Source organism: Acomys russatus, chromosome 1, assembly GCF_903995435.1.
Source record: "Acomys russatus chromosome 1, mAcoRus1.1, whole genome shotgun sequence".
NCBI lineage: Eukaryota > Metazoa > Chordata > Mammalia > Rodentia > Muridae > Acomys > Acomys russatus.
In genome coordinates, this window is record NC_067137.1 from 18,245,768 (window position 1) to 18,261,072 (window position 15,305).

Sequence of the window (15,305 nt, forward strand, 5' to 3'; positions counted from 1 at the left end):
TACAATTTCTACAAAATACTGATTTCCACACTATTTGTATCATTGATTCAATACCATATTTGTAAACCTTACGCCATACATATCAGAATTTTTGACAAAACACATTTTTAGAGTCGAAGTCAGCCTGTTTTTATTACAAAATACTAAAACTAAGTTATGAGATTATAATATAAATGTTAAAACTGAGTGTGTGTGATATTTGTGTATAAATGTACATGTTTCTGAGTGGGTATAAATGTGTGTTCATGCCTGTGGTAACCAGAGGACAACCTTGGGTACTATTTTTTAAGTGCCATCCACCTTGGTTTTTTTTAGTTTGGTGAGGTTTTGTTTGTTTGGTTGTTGGTTGCTTTTGTTGTTGTGTTTCGTTTTGGTTTTGTCATATTTTTTTAAAGACAGGATTCGTCTATGAAGCCCTTGCTGACCAGAATTCACTATGTAGACCAGGCTGGCCTCAAACTCACAGACATCCACATGCCTCTGTCTCCCAAGTAATGGGATTAAAGGTATCCACCACCGCACCTGGTTTTGCCTACTTTATTTTTAAAGTAGGGTCTCTCACTGACCTGAGGCTACAATAGGCTAGCCTAGCTGTCTAGCAAGCCCTGGTGATCTGCCTGTCTCCTCCTACCCAGCACTGCGATTACAAGTGCAGGTCACTATGGCTGGAAATCAAATGCAGAGCTCTCTCCCCATCTTTCCCAGCTCTCACTGGCTCTCCACATCTTTGGTTCATGCCCTTTACTGGTTAGTGGTGGGTTGAGGCACTTTCATGTCGTATCCGACTTTGTCCATGTCACATCTCCTTTACTCCTTTCTTTATGTCTTGCCACTTTTAAGGTTCCAAGTGCAGCCCCAGGGATTATTACTTGAGGCCACTAAAGTAATCCAAGGTCATCTTCCTCTTGGGGCCAAAGGGACTAAGAGTCTTCTCTGAGACAGCATGTCCCTTGATAATGACAGTTTCCAAAGGTTAGGAGGCCTATGTCTTTGAGGTATTATCACCATGCTTGCTACAGACATAAGAAGGCAAAGGCCTCTCAAGGAAGTGTTCACTAGGGGAATTTTCCACAGGGTCCGCTGAGGCACTGTTTGTTTTGTTTAGTTTTTGGTAAAAAATGGCATCTGAATCTCAGTTTATAGTGAGAAGCGGCCATCGTTGCTAGGCCTAGTCCATAAAAAGTCAGGACCAGGGCTTTGAAAGGTCTTCTCTGTTCATTATTCCCATTAGATGAGCCCTATATTGGCTTTATTGGTTTATGTTCTCAGAGTTCTGGAGTTCGATATCTGTAGCAGGGCTGACTTCTTCTCCTCTGAGGCCTTTGTAAGGAGACCATCTTCTTGCCATTATTAAATGGTCTTTCCTCTGCATGGGTCCTGACTTCCTTGTCACCTAAGGACCCTGTAATCTTGGGTATCAGTTTGCTCCACTGGCCTCATGTAATCTTCAGTTCCTCCTTCGAGATCCTGTCTCTAAACAGAGTTGCATCCTAATGCACGGGGATTCCAGCTTGTCAGCATATGAACTTAAGAAGGAGACGATCAACCTGTCACTAGTCCTACCTCATGAAAGCCTAAAGTGAGGGAAGACCACTGGATAAAAACCAAGGGCTGGGGGACTTGGCAGCAGCAGCAGCAGGAGGAGGGTGTACAACTACTTCTGTCCACACAGGGTTTTTTTTTTTCCTACAAAAATGGTGATTTTATTTTCTTATAACATACAATGGTAAATATTTGGGGGATGTTGAGGCTTTTAAACTTTTCTGGGTTGACTTTACACATCACACAATACTAATATATGCTAAGAAGTTCCTCCATTTCAGCCAAAGAAAGGGATCCAATTGATGGGAAACCCGGTAATACACTGAAAATAATAACCTGGTAATACACTGAAAATAACGGTGTTTCCCCGCCCTGCTCCAAACGTGTATAAAAGTTTAACAGTCACTGTCTGCTCCACAGGACAGACAATTTGGTTTTGTTTTTTTTAAAGGCTCCAGACCAAAGAACAGCACAACCCTGTGTCACAATACTTATAATACAGCTTAGCAACATTTCGTCAAAGATGTTTGCACTTGAGATTAACGTCAGAAGAAAGAAACGCAGCTGAGGAAGCGCACAACAAAAAGAAAAAAATCATATAAAACATTTCCACCACTATTTAAAAGCCAAATTTAAGCAAGAGCAAAAAAATAATAATAATAATCAAAACAAGATAATAATACAACCTCTGTTTAAAATAACAGCCCTGTCCTGCCTCTTTTCCATTGAATTTTACATATGAACAGACTATATATACTGGATTTTTGGAGAAATGTCCATTTGGTCTGTCACACCTATCTGATCGCTGCTCCGTCCGCTCACTGTCTTTGGGGTTCATTCGACTCCGTGTTGTTTCTGTCTTTGCCACGTTCTGGGTTAGGTGCAGTGTCTCAGTTGTACATCTCTCACTTTTCCTTACACAGTGCAGAGTATATGGGCGCAGGGTACGTGGCTACCTCTTTATTCCAGATCACTGTCTTTGTCTAAATTCAATGCGGTGCTCAGCGGTGTGCAGTAGTTGGGCTTGTCTGATGGTATGTAGCCCGGCAGACACACGCATTTGTAGGAGCCTTCTGTGTTAATGCACTTGGCATTCTTGCAGAGAGACATGCGGTTATTCAGCTCACTGCATTCATTGACATCTGCAAGAAACCAAACCACAGGTCAACAGTCTTTAAGGTCACTCCACGCGCCAGCACGCCATCCTGGGTGCTGTCTACAGTTCTTGGCCACAGAAACCAGTTTTTTCTCTTTTACCTCTTTCAATATGCAAGATACGTCTTCTTAGATCTTAAAATAGACTATCAAGGAGAGTCTAGAATTGCCCTGTTATTTAGTATAATGTCAACTTTTTGTAAGCTTGACATTTTATATAGACAAGCTATAGTGTGAATGGTGATTCTTAAGATTTTTATCCAAACTGCTAGGGATGCTATCTATTTTCTTAATCACTGGGCCATCTCCTCAGCCCTTGCTATCTGTTCTAGATGCCTTCCCTCTTTTATATTTGTGTCATATACTCAGGGAAACCACTACTTACTGAACCATCAAATTTTAAACTTAAAAGTCAAAGGAATTACTTGAGACATTCTGGCCTTTCCTCTGTATTTAGCATAACTGGAGGTGAGGCTGGAGGCATAGCTTTATGGTATAGTTCTAGCCTAGCATGCACAAAGCCCCAGAGGTTCGTCTCTGGCTCTGAGGTGAATAAAAAAGTAAGGATTTCTAAGTGGGCAATACCTCTGAGTTTTAGTTGTCATGAAAGAAATACAGAATACACCATTGACTGTCTTAACTATTTTTGTGTATAGACTTGTCGCACGAAGCATAATTAAACTTAATGTATATTTCTAGAACTCTTTTCACCTTCCCAAACTGTAGCCCCACCCATCTATCCAAAACATACCTCGCCAATGAGAGGAAGTCAGAGGAGATAAAGAGTCTCTCATTGGACACTCTCGTTCTTACCGACACAGGTCATCTTGGCCATATCCAAATGATATCCATCAAAGCAATCGCAAGTGTAACCTTCCTGGACCCTCACACAGCGGCCATTTTCACAGCCACTGAGGATGCCACATTCCTCAGCCTGCAGCTCCTCAAAGCTATTTAAAAAGCCTGCAAAGGAGAAGCCAGGGGCCTGGTTAGAAGTGTTCACCCTCCTCCCCTATTGAAGATCACATTATTATTACTAAGACTCTGGTTTATTTTATATATTTGTTTTTGATAACTTACTGTTAGCTTTAGAATTCACTATCAAGTATGCCTATGCCCAATTTTAAGCATAAAACAATTTTTTTACACAAATTAGCCCATTTCTTGAATTCTAATACTTCATACTCAAATCACATAATCTGAGAAAGCAAGCATGAGTTTGAGTTTTGAGAAAACAACGATGGGGTTGAGTCTTTCCTTTCAAATTAGGAAACGTAGGGTTTTTGTTTTTTGCTTTGTTTTTGTTTTTGAACATTTTACTTGAATTCTCAGTAGGGTGGGCAGATGTCAGAATGCCTTTGGGGATGGAGCCAGTGGACTCCTTGATGGGTGTTTGGTCATCGGCATTTTCTAAGAAGCAGGTTGTCTGTGGCCTGTGGGGTGTGCTTACTCTGGCTTCCCAGTGAGCCTTCCACAGGGCCCCACAGGATAAAGGCCATAGAACTGACGCAAAACATCTTGATAAACAGGAAAGTACATCACACTTGTGTTTAGAAAACAAAAAAGCTTTGATAAAGGACAAAACAAAGAAACCCGTGTTTGGCTCTTTCTGTAGTTTAGTAGTTTAGACACTAGCTCTGAAACCATTTGCGATGTCTAGAGTTTTCAACAATATAAAAACAACATGAGCCACGAAAGTGTTTAGCTGTCTACCTAGAGAGGGAAGTTGTAAATACAAATACATAATGCCTCAAGTACACTGTCACAGATCATCATCTCTCCACAAAGGGCCTTTAAAAAACTATAGCCAGATAGATCTTTTAGCAGTATGGGGCCTCTGAGGTAATTCTCCATTGGAACTGCAGGGGGCAGCAAAATGTTGTTGCTATGCAGGCCAGGAGGTCTTAATTTGCATAGGAGTCCATTAGAAAACTCCATTTAAAAAATTAACTCATTCTTCCCAGCACTCAAGGAGGCAGAGACAGGCAGATCTCTGCGTGTTCGAAGCCAAGCTGGTCTACAAAGTGAGTCTAGGACAGCCAAGGCTACACAGAGAAACCCTGTCAACCTCCCCCTCCTCTCAAAAAAAACAAAAAAACAAAAAAAACCAAAACCAAAACCAAAACAAAACCTGACAACAAAACAAACAAAAATTTAAAACATTTATGAGGACCCATGGCCAAATTTAAAGAAGGAAAGAAACAGGCCCTCAGACAATGTCACAGATACATAAAGCTGATTTGAGCAATACACACTTAAAACGAAATCTAGATTTAGCAAAGCATTTTCAAATCAAGTGTATCAATCACAGCAACATCATTATTTCAACTTCACGATTAGTAAGGTTGCATTTTATTTCAGGAATTACAATGTGTCATTGACAACTGGAACTCAAGACCTCCTAAATTTCTGCACTAACGAATCAGTTTGGGAAATACTGCTCCAAGTGAAGGTGACAGAGACTATAAACCATGACCGTGATGAGTGCCCTCACTTAGCCTCTCCCTCATGACTGACTACTCAGTGTGGTCCTTTCTGCAGCAGGGCCTGGAACCCTTGCTACTGGCCAGAGAGCAGGCGGGCTGGGGAGAAGTTTTACACGCAGGCTGTTTGATGGCTATTGTGTAATCAAAACTGGATGTCAAATGACAATTCTCTCCCATGTTGCCAGATAGGAGCCTAGTGTGACGCCAACACATGTGTTGACATTTGTGAATGGAAAGAAACTTCAGAGTCATGGTGGCATTGAACAGAAGTTCAGGATAGCTCAGTGTATAAAGTCACAGGCTATAGGATGTGATTTCAGCAGAGGCAGCACACACAAGTTGTGCAGGGTTCAGGGTTCCTTGCTGAGAGACTTACCTGCTGTTTCTAGATCTGTGGGCTTTCTTTGGATCTTGGTATTTCTGCCCCTCCCCCTTCTTTTTACTGATCTGTAACCGTCATTGTGATGTGATGTGACCATAGCCTTGTGGCTGTGGATGTACTCAGGCCCATTCTGGGAAGTAGCTCAGGGTCATGTGTTGTTGATAAAAGCAAGTCTACAAAACACACGTGTTAGGAAGGAGGGCAGTCATTGTCCTTGGGAAGACCTGGGCACGGACAGCAGGAACCTTCTAGAATTGTATTGTACTTGACTTTATAGAGGGGCCATATAAGTATGTGATAATCAGCCTTGCTGGGGTGACAGAAGCATGGCTTTCTTCATTCTGCAGGATGGACAGAACACAGCATGCTTTGACGGAGTCAAGAGTGTGCCATCTCAGAATTGCCCCAGCTGGTATATTGACTCTTTCAAGTCAGTTAAGAAATTGTTTACTTCTGAACATGCTACCTGCCTTGCCTTTTCCTATTCCTACCGAACTGTAAAGATTCTCCAGGGGTGGCAGGCCTTCAGATACTCAAGCTGGAAAACAGCCTCAGTCAGGGAGCCTTGTGGTTGGGGTTGCAATAAACATGAGTGAAAAAACTGTTAGAAGTAATTTTTACCTTCCAGTAACTTCTCGTCACGCCCCTTGTCACCGCCCCCCCAACCCCTAAAGTCTCTCAGGGGGATCAATAGAACTTACTATTCTATTGTAATATTAGATATTTCTGTGTCATCACTTATTCATAAATTTATTGTTTACCATCTAAAAGCCTCAAAGCAGGATGTGCTGGCCATTTCTTCAAACTTTACTCTTGTGTTGTGAACTCTCCATGTATGTGGAGCCGTAACTAAACTTTATGCTTTCTCTCTCATTCATCAGTACTTGTATTATTGGATTGTAGATCTAACCAAAGAGCTCAAAGAACAGAGGGATGAAAAGAGTATCTGACCTCCCTATGTGTAAGGGGAGAAGAAGAAGAAAAAGCCCCCTTGACTCAGTGGAAACTACCCCAAATACAACTATAAGTTTCTGGGTGCCATTTCAGGGTTACTACTAATTGGTGGCCTCTGGAAACAGGTGACAGGGCCCAAAAGAGGAAAAAAACTTCATAGTATTTTGTAACTATGAAACATCTAACATCCTAGGCCAGAGTCCATGGTCCACGAGGATCCAGCATGTGAGAATGTGGTCCAGCTGTTCAAGTGAGGCACATTCCTTGTGAGATGAGGAGGGTCCCTGAATTAGCATTTCTTTATTACTATGCAGCTAAGCTCCCAGCCAACCTGCCACCATCTTCATTCTGAACTGTTGTGCTTTCAAACCTCACTCTTCCCTATTTAAAGGCACAAAGCACAGCTGTCTCTCCTATGGCCACAGTGTGTGTGTGTGTGCATGTGTGTGTGTGTGTGTGTGTGTGTGTGTGGTTTCCTCACACAGAACCCTCGGTCTGTAGGCTTTGGGGCACTTCCTTTCTAGGGGGGACATTATTTTCACTCTTGCCTCCCCCCATGAAAGCTCTGCTCACAAATCCATAAAAGCTGCCCCTCATCCGTTCTTAATAAATCCCCTCATGAGTGAATTCTAAAAAAAAACCCAATTTTGACCAAAAAGGTATTTTTTTTTTTTTTTGACCACCCACTCTAAAACACTTGTGAAGATCAAGTTGGTGTGGTGAGCATTTGTCATTTCCTTGTAGGGAAATGGAAGTAGGCCATGTCTTGACATGAAAATAAATGATTGGACTGCAGCAATGAGAACAATAGGACCATTTCTATTTCATTACTGTAAAGCCAGAGCAGCAGGCTTTATAACTCAAGGGACTTATAAAACCAGCCTGCTCGGTCCCACCCAGATATCCTAATGGGTAGGTTTAAACCAAAACCCACAGATCTGCATTCAGAACGATCCATATTTTGGAAACAGAGTAATCTTAACTTGACATGACTGAATGACTGTGCTTACGATCCTGAATGAAGTAAGGATCTGTCTCTGGGCCATACTGTTCACTGAAGTCCACCAGCGCATCCCGTCCATATGGCCGCCGCCGCCCTGTCACAGGGATGTTGCACAGCTGGGCATAGTCATCTGAGAGGGAAAGGACACTGTTGAGTTACATTAGACACACACATGCCACAATTTCAGAGCAGCGAGTGTGGCATCACACAACCCGTTCAGAGGCATCTGGAATGTGGCTAGTGTGACCTGTAAAGGCTTGCTTTCATTCCTGGACGGTGGGTGAAAAATCAAAACCCACACACATCCTCTGAGAATAGCACCAGGGACCAGTCAGGCCTCTGAACCCACTGAGCCTTGGGACAGGGTAGGAGTCCTACTGCCTGCATCCCCTCTCCTCATGCACAAACATTCTAGAAACAGCATCCAGACTCCAGATGTCCCCAACACTTTGCATGAAGCCATTCTGCGAGATGAACTAATAATTTCAGTAAGGACATAACAGAGCCTGGAACAAGACTCTTGACTCAAAAACAAAACACAAACAAAAAGCCAAAAACAAACAAACAAACAAAAACACCCCCACTTCAAATAGAGCACAAACTGTTGTCAGTTCTGCTTAATATTGGAAACAGCACTAGGAGCCTCCCTTTGAGAGCAGAACTGTACAAACGTTTACAAGTTTTAAGAGCTGAGGTCATCTCTCCTGATTTTTTATTTATATACATTTGCTGAACATCTCAAAGGGAGGACTTCTTTCAATATTTTATAGCCAAGCCACAGTGTGACCAAGAGAGGGTATTAAAAATGAATCAATTCATGTACTCTATTTGGAAGACATAATCCAGAAATGGCTGAGTAGTCCCCTCGGGGATGTCTGTCAGCTGTTAGGGAGCCTCACTGAGACTTGAGGTTCCAGGATGTCAAGTGACACAGAAAGGGCCTGGCCAGTGATGTTTGGCTTCAATCCTGGGCTCTTCTCCGCAATGCAATGACCGGACTCACTGCAACAAGTACTCGCTTTCTATCAGGGTCAAAGGAGAGACCTCAGGTGGTCATGACGAGGAAGGACAGACTGTCCAAAACCAGCCGCCCGGAAGCTGCACCTGAACTACAACTGCATAGATAAGCATTAGTTATGTTACAGGAAAAAGTATTTTGGATTAACTTTAAAGACCTAATCAATGGTACAGACACAAGAGATTAAATTATGACCAGACACTGCCAAGTGGTTCTTAAAGAAGCTTCCAGACTTGGCCATGGCTGGAGAGGTGGCAGAGAGGGATATGGGATCTGGCCGTTCCGAGACATGCCTCATTTCTCTCTTCCCTTCTTCTGCCTTGCACTGCCACCCAGGATTGCAGCCTCGCTGCCTCTAATGTATTGCATGGTAAGCTTCACTTCTGCACCACATGCTCTGTCTTGTAGCTGAAGATGTGCACCTCTGCTCATAAAGGACACGGCTGCCTGGAAACTCATAATGCAGACCAGGCTGACCTCAGAATCACAGAATCACAGGTTGCCAATGCTGGAACCAAAGGTGTGTGCCACCACATTCCACATAAACAGCGTGTTCTAACATCAGGTTGACAAAGCCCAGATTCTAGAGAAAGAATGCTATCCAACAAAACATGGGGTGTGTCTGAATAGACTACGAAGGCCTGGAGTAGAGAATAGATTTAGAGATTAGCATAAGGTTTTATCCAATGAGGCATAGGTAAGTAGCTAAGATGTCTTCCTCAGACTCGGAGGAGAACAAATCTCTAGCATGTTCTGGCCTCTGAGCACCCCAAGCTCTGAGAGAAACCCACTTTAATTTGGAGGCACTTGGTTGCGGTTAGGCCTAGATCTGGCTCACTGTCAGAGTCTAGCTTACGGGGACATCAGTGAGTCGGGGCTGACTGCGGTACAGAGGCCAAGAATAGCAGATCCCTGAGCTCTTTCCACAGTTCCCCAGGAGAACCCACGAGAACTTTGGCCGTCTCTTCCTCCAGCTCCCCACGAGCACAAGCACAGCATACTTTGTTCTTATGCCTCTCTGCTTTCCAAAACCTCCTCTTCTTAGGCACATCAACGACAATTAATCATCTAGTCGCCGGGTGCTAGGTGCAGAACAACGGTTTGCTTAGCCGATCTCGAGAGGCCCTCCTTTCTGAGACCCCCACGGAACGTTTCCATCTGGGGATCTAGCCAAACAAATGCAAAATGAACAGCGAATGGAAATATTAACACCTCGATGGCTCTCCCCTGCCTCATGGCATTTCTCTCCTCCCTGAGCACGAATGCTCAGCTCCAGATCAAAGCTAGGAAAGGGATACATGGAGTGGCATGGGACACCACCACTAAGTGCCCTAAACAGATCCAGTCCATTGATCACACTAATTTTCCTGGCATGGCCAATTCATACGACAGATGGTCCTGCTTTGATTTCTACTTTAAATGAAAAACATTTAAACAACAACAAAAAAAAACTACCCCCCTGGAGCCAGTGGGTCTGGGACCCCTGCTGTCAGAAGCAACGGGAAGCACATTACTGTACACTGGCAGGAAATCTCCATTCTTGATGACAGACACATCTGTGGGGCTGGTCTGGACAGTCACATGTCACAGTGCCACTCTGGCACGTGAGCCACCAGGAGGTGAAATTTTCATTGTCTGAGGCAGATTAAATTCAGCTTTTAGAAATGCAGCAGAGGCCAGACTTGGGGTTTCACACACCAGAGCTCAACATTTAGAGGAATGAAATTTAACTATGTCTATGTGGGAAGAGCCAGGCTCAGGTCTTTTGTAGTGAGCGGAGGAGTCACATTTCATTCAGATTTCTCTACCAGGTGTTTTTCCCAACAGGTCTAAGCAGGCATTATTAATCGATCATGATGTTGGGAGGGAAGAGACGGAAGTGAGCTTTTGCCACAGTGACTGCTTAGCCTGCTGTGAAATGGAAACGTTTCCTTAGCTGAAAGGGGCTGGTTTTTTTTCTTAGTGATCATTCTAGACTCTTCCACCCTGTGCTGGTGAAGGAAGGGACCAGAAAGACCTTAGTAGAACTACTTAAGTAGGACCCACTAAGACTTAGAAGAACCGCACTGTATTGCATGCCTGTCACAGTCAGAAAATAAACTCCTGCCCAGAGTAGAGAAGTCAACCTGCTTGCAGGAAGTTAAAAGTATGAACTGTGGTAGGAAATTAGACACACACACATCACAGACAGATACAGACACACCCACACACCACAACAACCACAACACACACACACACACTGTACACAACAACCACACATGCAGCACAACACATACACAATATATACACAAACAGGTACAACATATGTACACCATAATACACACATGATACACACACAACACATATACAACATGCACACACATAGGCACAACACACCCACACAAAACACACACAATCAGGCACAACAGATATACACAACCCGAACGAGACCTAGGATCAATACACTTGGGGTCTTGTCCTCATTTCTTTTTGTTTTAGCTCCCGGTCTGAACCTGTTTCCGTGAACTTAATTTTCCCCATCTATGGAACAAGATTTGTGCCACCCTTTGTTTTAGATATATCAAAAGGGATTCATGTGTTGCTGTTTTCATTTATACAATCAGAGCCTGAAGGTAGCATGAACTTGGCAAGAACGCGGGATGAACAGGGTGGTGTTTAGGAGAGAGGAAGGGAAGGGAAAAATGGGAAACTTGGCATGTCACTCTATAAGTGAGCAGTAAATGGAGACAATGTAAGCCAGAGGACAGGGTAGGAGTACCATTGACAGAAAATACCTTAAGATTTGCGTGTGAGGACACATAATCTCAGCACTCTAGAGGCGAAGGCAAGAAGATCAGTAGTTCAAAGCCACCCTGAGCTCAACACCAAAACTAAAACCAAAACCATTTAAACAACCAGAGCCAGGCAGACAAGGAGGCATTAGCTTAGCACTGAAGTACACACACACCCTTGTCTCCTGCAGAGAACACATAGAAAAAGGAGAGTCCACAGGCGCTCTGGCGCTCTGGTGAGCTGCCTCTTGGCTGTTTCTCAGCAGAGCACTACAGTTTATAGCGTACCATGTCTAAGGCCAGCAGAGGGCTCTGTGTGTGTGTGAAGTGCTCTATCTGCCAAGCAGCTTTCTGTTTGCAGCTGCTCTTCTGGCACCCAAGGAAAGTTGTTCAATGTGTTCCCCAGAGCGCGAGCGTCAGGTAAGTGCTTTGTCCAGCCACGAGCATCTGTGGTTCAAATTCCAGGGAGAGTCATAACCACGAACGCCGATGAGCTCAGCTCCACCAGGGTCAGCTCTATCATTAGCAGGATTTATGTTTATTGAATTTGCTGGATTTATTAGGTGAAGGAGATCAAATTGCTTAATGTTCAATTAAATTGTACTTGTCGAGGACAGGGAAGTAATGAAGTCTAACGTCTTGGCAGGGCTTATATTCCTTGGGACTCCTGTAAACCATAACACTTTGAGGGAACTCACAGCCATATACCAATCCAGCCTGCCCACCCCCAGCCTTCCCTGAAGGTCAGCTTTCCGGTGTAGTCACTCCCAGTGTTTCCCATCAGATGGCTGCTGGCTAGCCAGACTAGCTGACAGAAGAGAATGTTAGCCTCAAATGCAATAATACGACTAAATAAATAATTTTAAAATGGAGGTCCCCTTTGTATCCTCAAACCTGGGTTCAAACATTGATATATATTCTTGTAATGCTATTAAGGTCAGCCACACAGGGAAGCTTGAGACCAGTGGCCGCTAACATGAGTTCCTCACTAGGAACTTATTAGTAGAAGGTTCCCAGCCACTTCTTAGTAGTCAGGGCCTTGGAAGATACCACTAAGGTCTACTTTCAGGCAGTCTCAAAAGAAATAAGAAGTGGGGTTACTTGTGGTGCCAGACAAAGCTTAACAATGCAAAGAGGACACAGGGGAGGGATTTCAATGTGTTCCTTTTCTAAAGGGGTCTACTTCTGTTTCTGTCACTGGGAGGATGAGCAAGTCATGTCATTGTCCCTTCCTGCTCTTGAAAGGGACAATCTAAAAAGCCAACAAATTAGGATAAATACCTACTAGGAGTGCATTTTCTTTTCTTTTCTTGATAAAGCAAGTAAGAAATTATTAAGAAAGAAAACTGAATATACACTTAAGGCTAAAAAGGAGGCTGTGTGCCTTGTGAATGTACCAAACACCACGGACATGGTCACTTCAGGTCACTCTTGCTTTTGTTTTATGTGAAGTTTTATCTCATATAAAAAACTATGCAAACTAATGGGAGATACAACTCAATTCTTGAATGCTTGACCAGCATGCACAGGGTCTCGGGGTCAACCCCCGATAGAGCATGTGCATGTGTGTATGTATGTGTGTGCTCATCATATTCTCGTCCTTTTTTGTTTCTCTTGCACACACACACACACACACACACACACACACACACACACACACCTTTCTATTGTTAACTATTAAGGAAAAATACAAGACTTCTCCAGGGTCCCGTCCCCCCCATGCTTCTATGTGTTATTCTATTCTTTTAAAATAAAAAATAGATTTTTTTTCATACAATGTAATCTTATTACGGTTCTCTTTCCCCAACACCTCCCAAACCCTCTGCACCTATCCTCCCATTAAATCCACACCTCTTGTCTTTCTCTTTCTCATTAGAAAACAAACACACATCTAAAAAATAATAGTAAAGTAAAAACAACAATAGGACAAAATAAACAGGCAGGGGGAAAAAAAGACCCAAAGAAAAAGCACAGGAAGCACATGGAGACGCAGGGACATAGACATTCACACATAGAGAAAACCGTAAGAACACAAAACAGGAACATGCAGTAGAAACACAAAGAACATTTAAGATAAAAAACCAAACAAGCAAGGTAAAAATAAATAAATAAATAAATATCTCCGATAGAGCATTATAAGACAAAGACCCCCCCAAAAACTGCCACTGAGTGTCCTGATTCTAAGTAGAATACTTCCTGTTTCCTCGGGAGGTAAAGGGAGGAGACCTGTGAGGCAATAATCACTAGACAGCAATGTTGTACCAGCTGCCACCCACTCCGCACACCTGTCCCCTGAGAAAACTGAGGTTGAGAGGGATCGAAAGGGTATTTCAAAGCTCAAGTCAGGTTCGATTCTCAAATTCTTAACAACTAACTATGATAATTTAAATAATAAATATACACAATTTCCTTTAACAGTACAATTATATTTTAGAGTATTTTAACTGCTCATTACTTTAAAAGTTTACAATGGAGAAAACTGCTCTGTTACTTGTTTAAAAGTCTCGTAAGAGTCAGAAGTCGAGATTCTAAACAAACAAAGCAATAAGATAGCCCCCGGAACCCACTGCCATCATCTGGAGCACAAGCTCTAAGTAACTCACGCACTATCATCTAACACTGAGTGCTTACATGGTTACTCATGAACATGTATTCCACTCAATTCTAGGAAATAAGACATCATTGCTTAGCTAAAATCTGGAATTATTTTAAGATCTCTGGTTCCATTTTATAATTTTTTGTATGCTGGTATTTTACCTCACTTTGGAGTGTCTCTCCTCTTTCCTCAGGGCTGTTCACAATCAGTTACAATCCTAATGGGGTTCACTCTGGCAGAGACTTCTTTGGCTATCCTTGCTAGGAACTCATGTTACCAAGTGAGTGACATCTTGTAGAGGTGAGCAGTGTGCAACCAACACAACCATTTCATCAACTCTGCTGGTCTCTGACATTCAAGGCTCAGGAATAAACATTTAAAAAGCTATCCGTGTGTCAGGAATTTTCCTTAGCAAGCTATATTTTCTTCTTAAAAGTCGTTATTTTCATAAAAGTTGGGCTGTTGATGGTGAGCAAACAATTACTTTCCTAGGCTCCACCCTCTGAAAGGTCATCCAATTTATTATTATTTTTAAAATTGTTATTCCAGGAACCAAATCAGGACCTTATGCAGGCTAGGCAAGAGTTCTACACTGAGTCCCACCTCTACTCTGGCCCCAATTTCTGACTGCATGCTAAGCTCTTTTTAGTGGCCTAGGCCTATCCTCAGTCAAAAGGGACACACTGCAGCGGAAGGGAGAGTGGAGCAAGCTTCCCCTACCTGTCATCTGCCAAGGCTTGTCTGCCCTAGCCGGGGGTTAGCTTTAGAAAGCCAGTAGCCAGCACCTACCACCGTAGTCTCCTAAAGAGTTTCAAAAAAGAGGTAAAAATAAATGCAACCCTTTCTCGGTTGAAAGTCCCAAGCACAGTTTGGGGCTATGAGATTTTCCAAGATGTGTTCATAGTCATTCTTAGAGCAAACCTCAACTGGCTCCACAAAGAAGGAGAAACAAACAAACAAACGCCAAAACAGAACAGCAACAACAACAACAACAACAAAACCACAACAACTTTTATGTAAAATATGCAAGCCAATTCTACTCAGAGCAAACCTTTCAGTCCAAATTGGCACTGAATGGAAACTTCTAGAAAACTGGTCCTATCATCTCCAATTTCAAAATAGAAAGCTGAGATAGCTAAAGCAACTTCTTTTGCGATCAACTAGGTTTCTTGTATCTAGAAACAGCATCGCTGGACTTTGAATTGGCTTATTTCATCTCTGTGCCTTCATTTCTCTACTTTGGCTTGGTTAGAGTTGGATATGACGTCAGTGTGGTTCCCTCCCTCGAATGCTTAGCATTACTGGCTGTAGCCAAACCTTTGCTGGCGCTGCAAACAGTGCAGCCCCTGGGGAAAGAAGCATGGATTTAACATCCACCCCTTTATCCAAGACATCCAA

The 15,305-nt window shown here is 43.0% G+C and overlaps 1 protein-coding gene across 1 annotated transcript in view; it reads right to left on the minus strand.

Annotated features, from left to right (window-relative positions):
- Window positions 1–1,991: 1,991 nt before the first annotated feature.
- Window positions 1,992–15,305, minus strand: part of Ltbp1 (latent transforming growth factor beta binding protein 1) — a 399,918-nt gene continuing 386,604 nt past the window's right edge. The window contains exons 31-33 of the mRNA XM_051167245.1: window positions 7,530–7,652; window positions 3,511–3,660; window positions 1,992–2,684 (exon numbers count right to left, since the gene is read on the minus strand). Of these exons, the coding sequence (XP_051023202.1) occupies window positions 2,503–2,684; window positions 3,511–3,660; window positions 7,530–7,652 (455 nt within the window). The 3' untranslated portion in view covers window positions 1,992–2,502. The remainder of the gene's footprint in view (window positions 2,685–3,510; window positions 3,661–7,529; window positions 7,653–15,305) is intronic.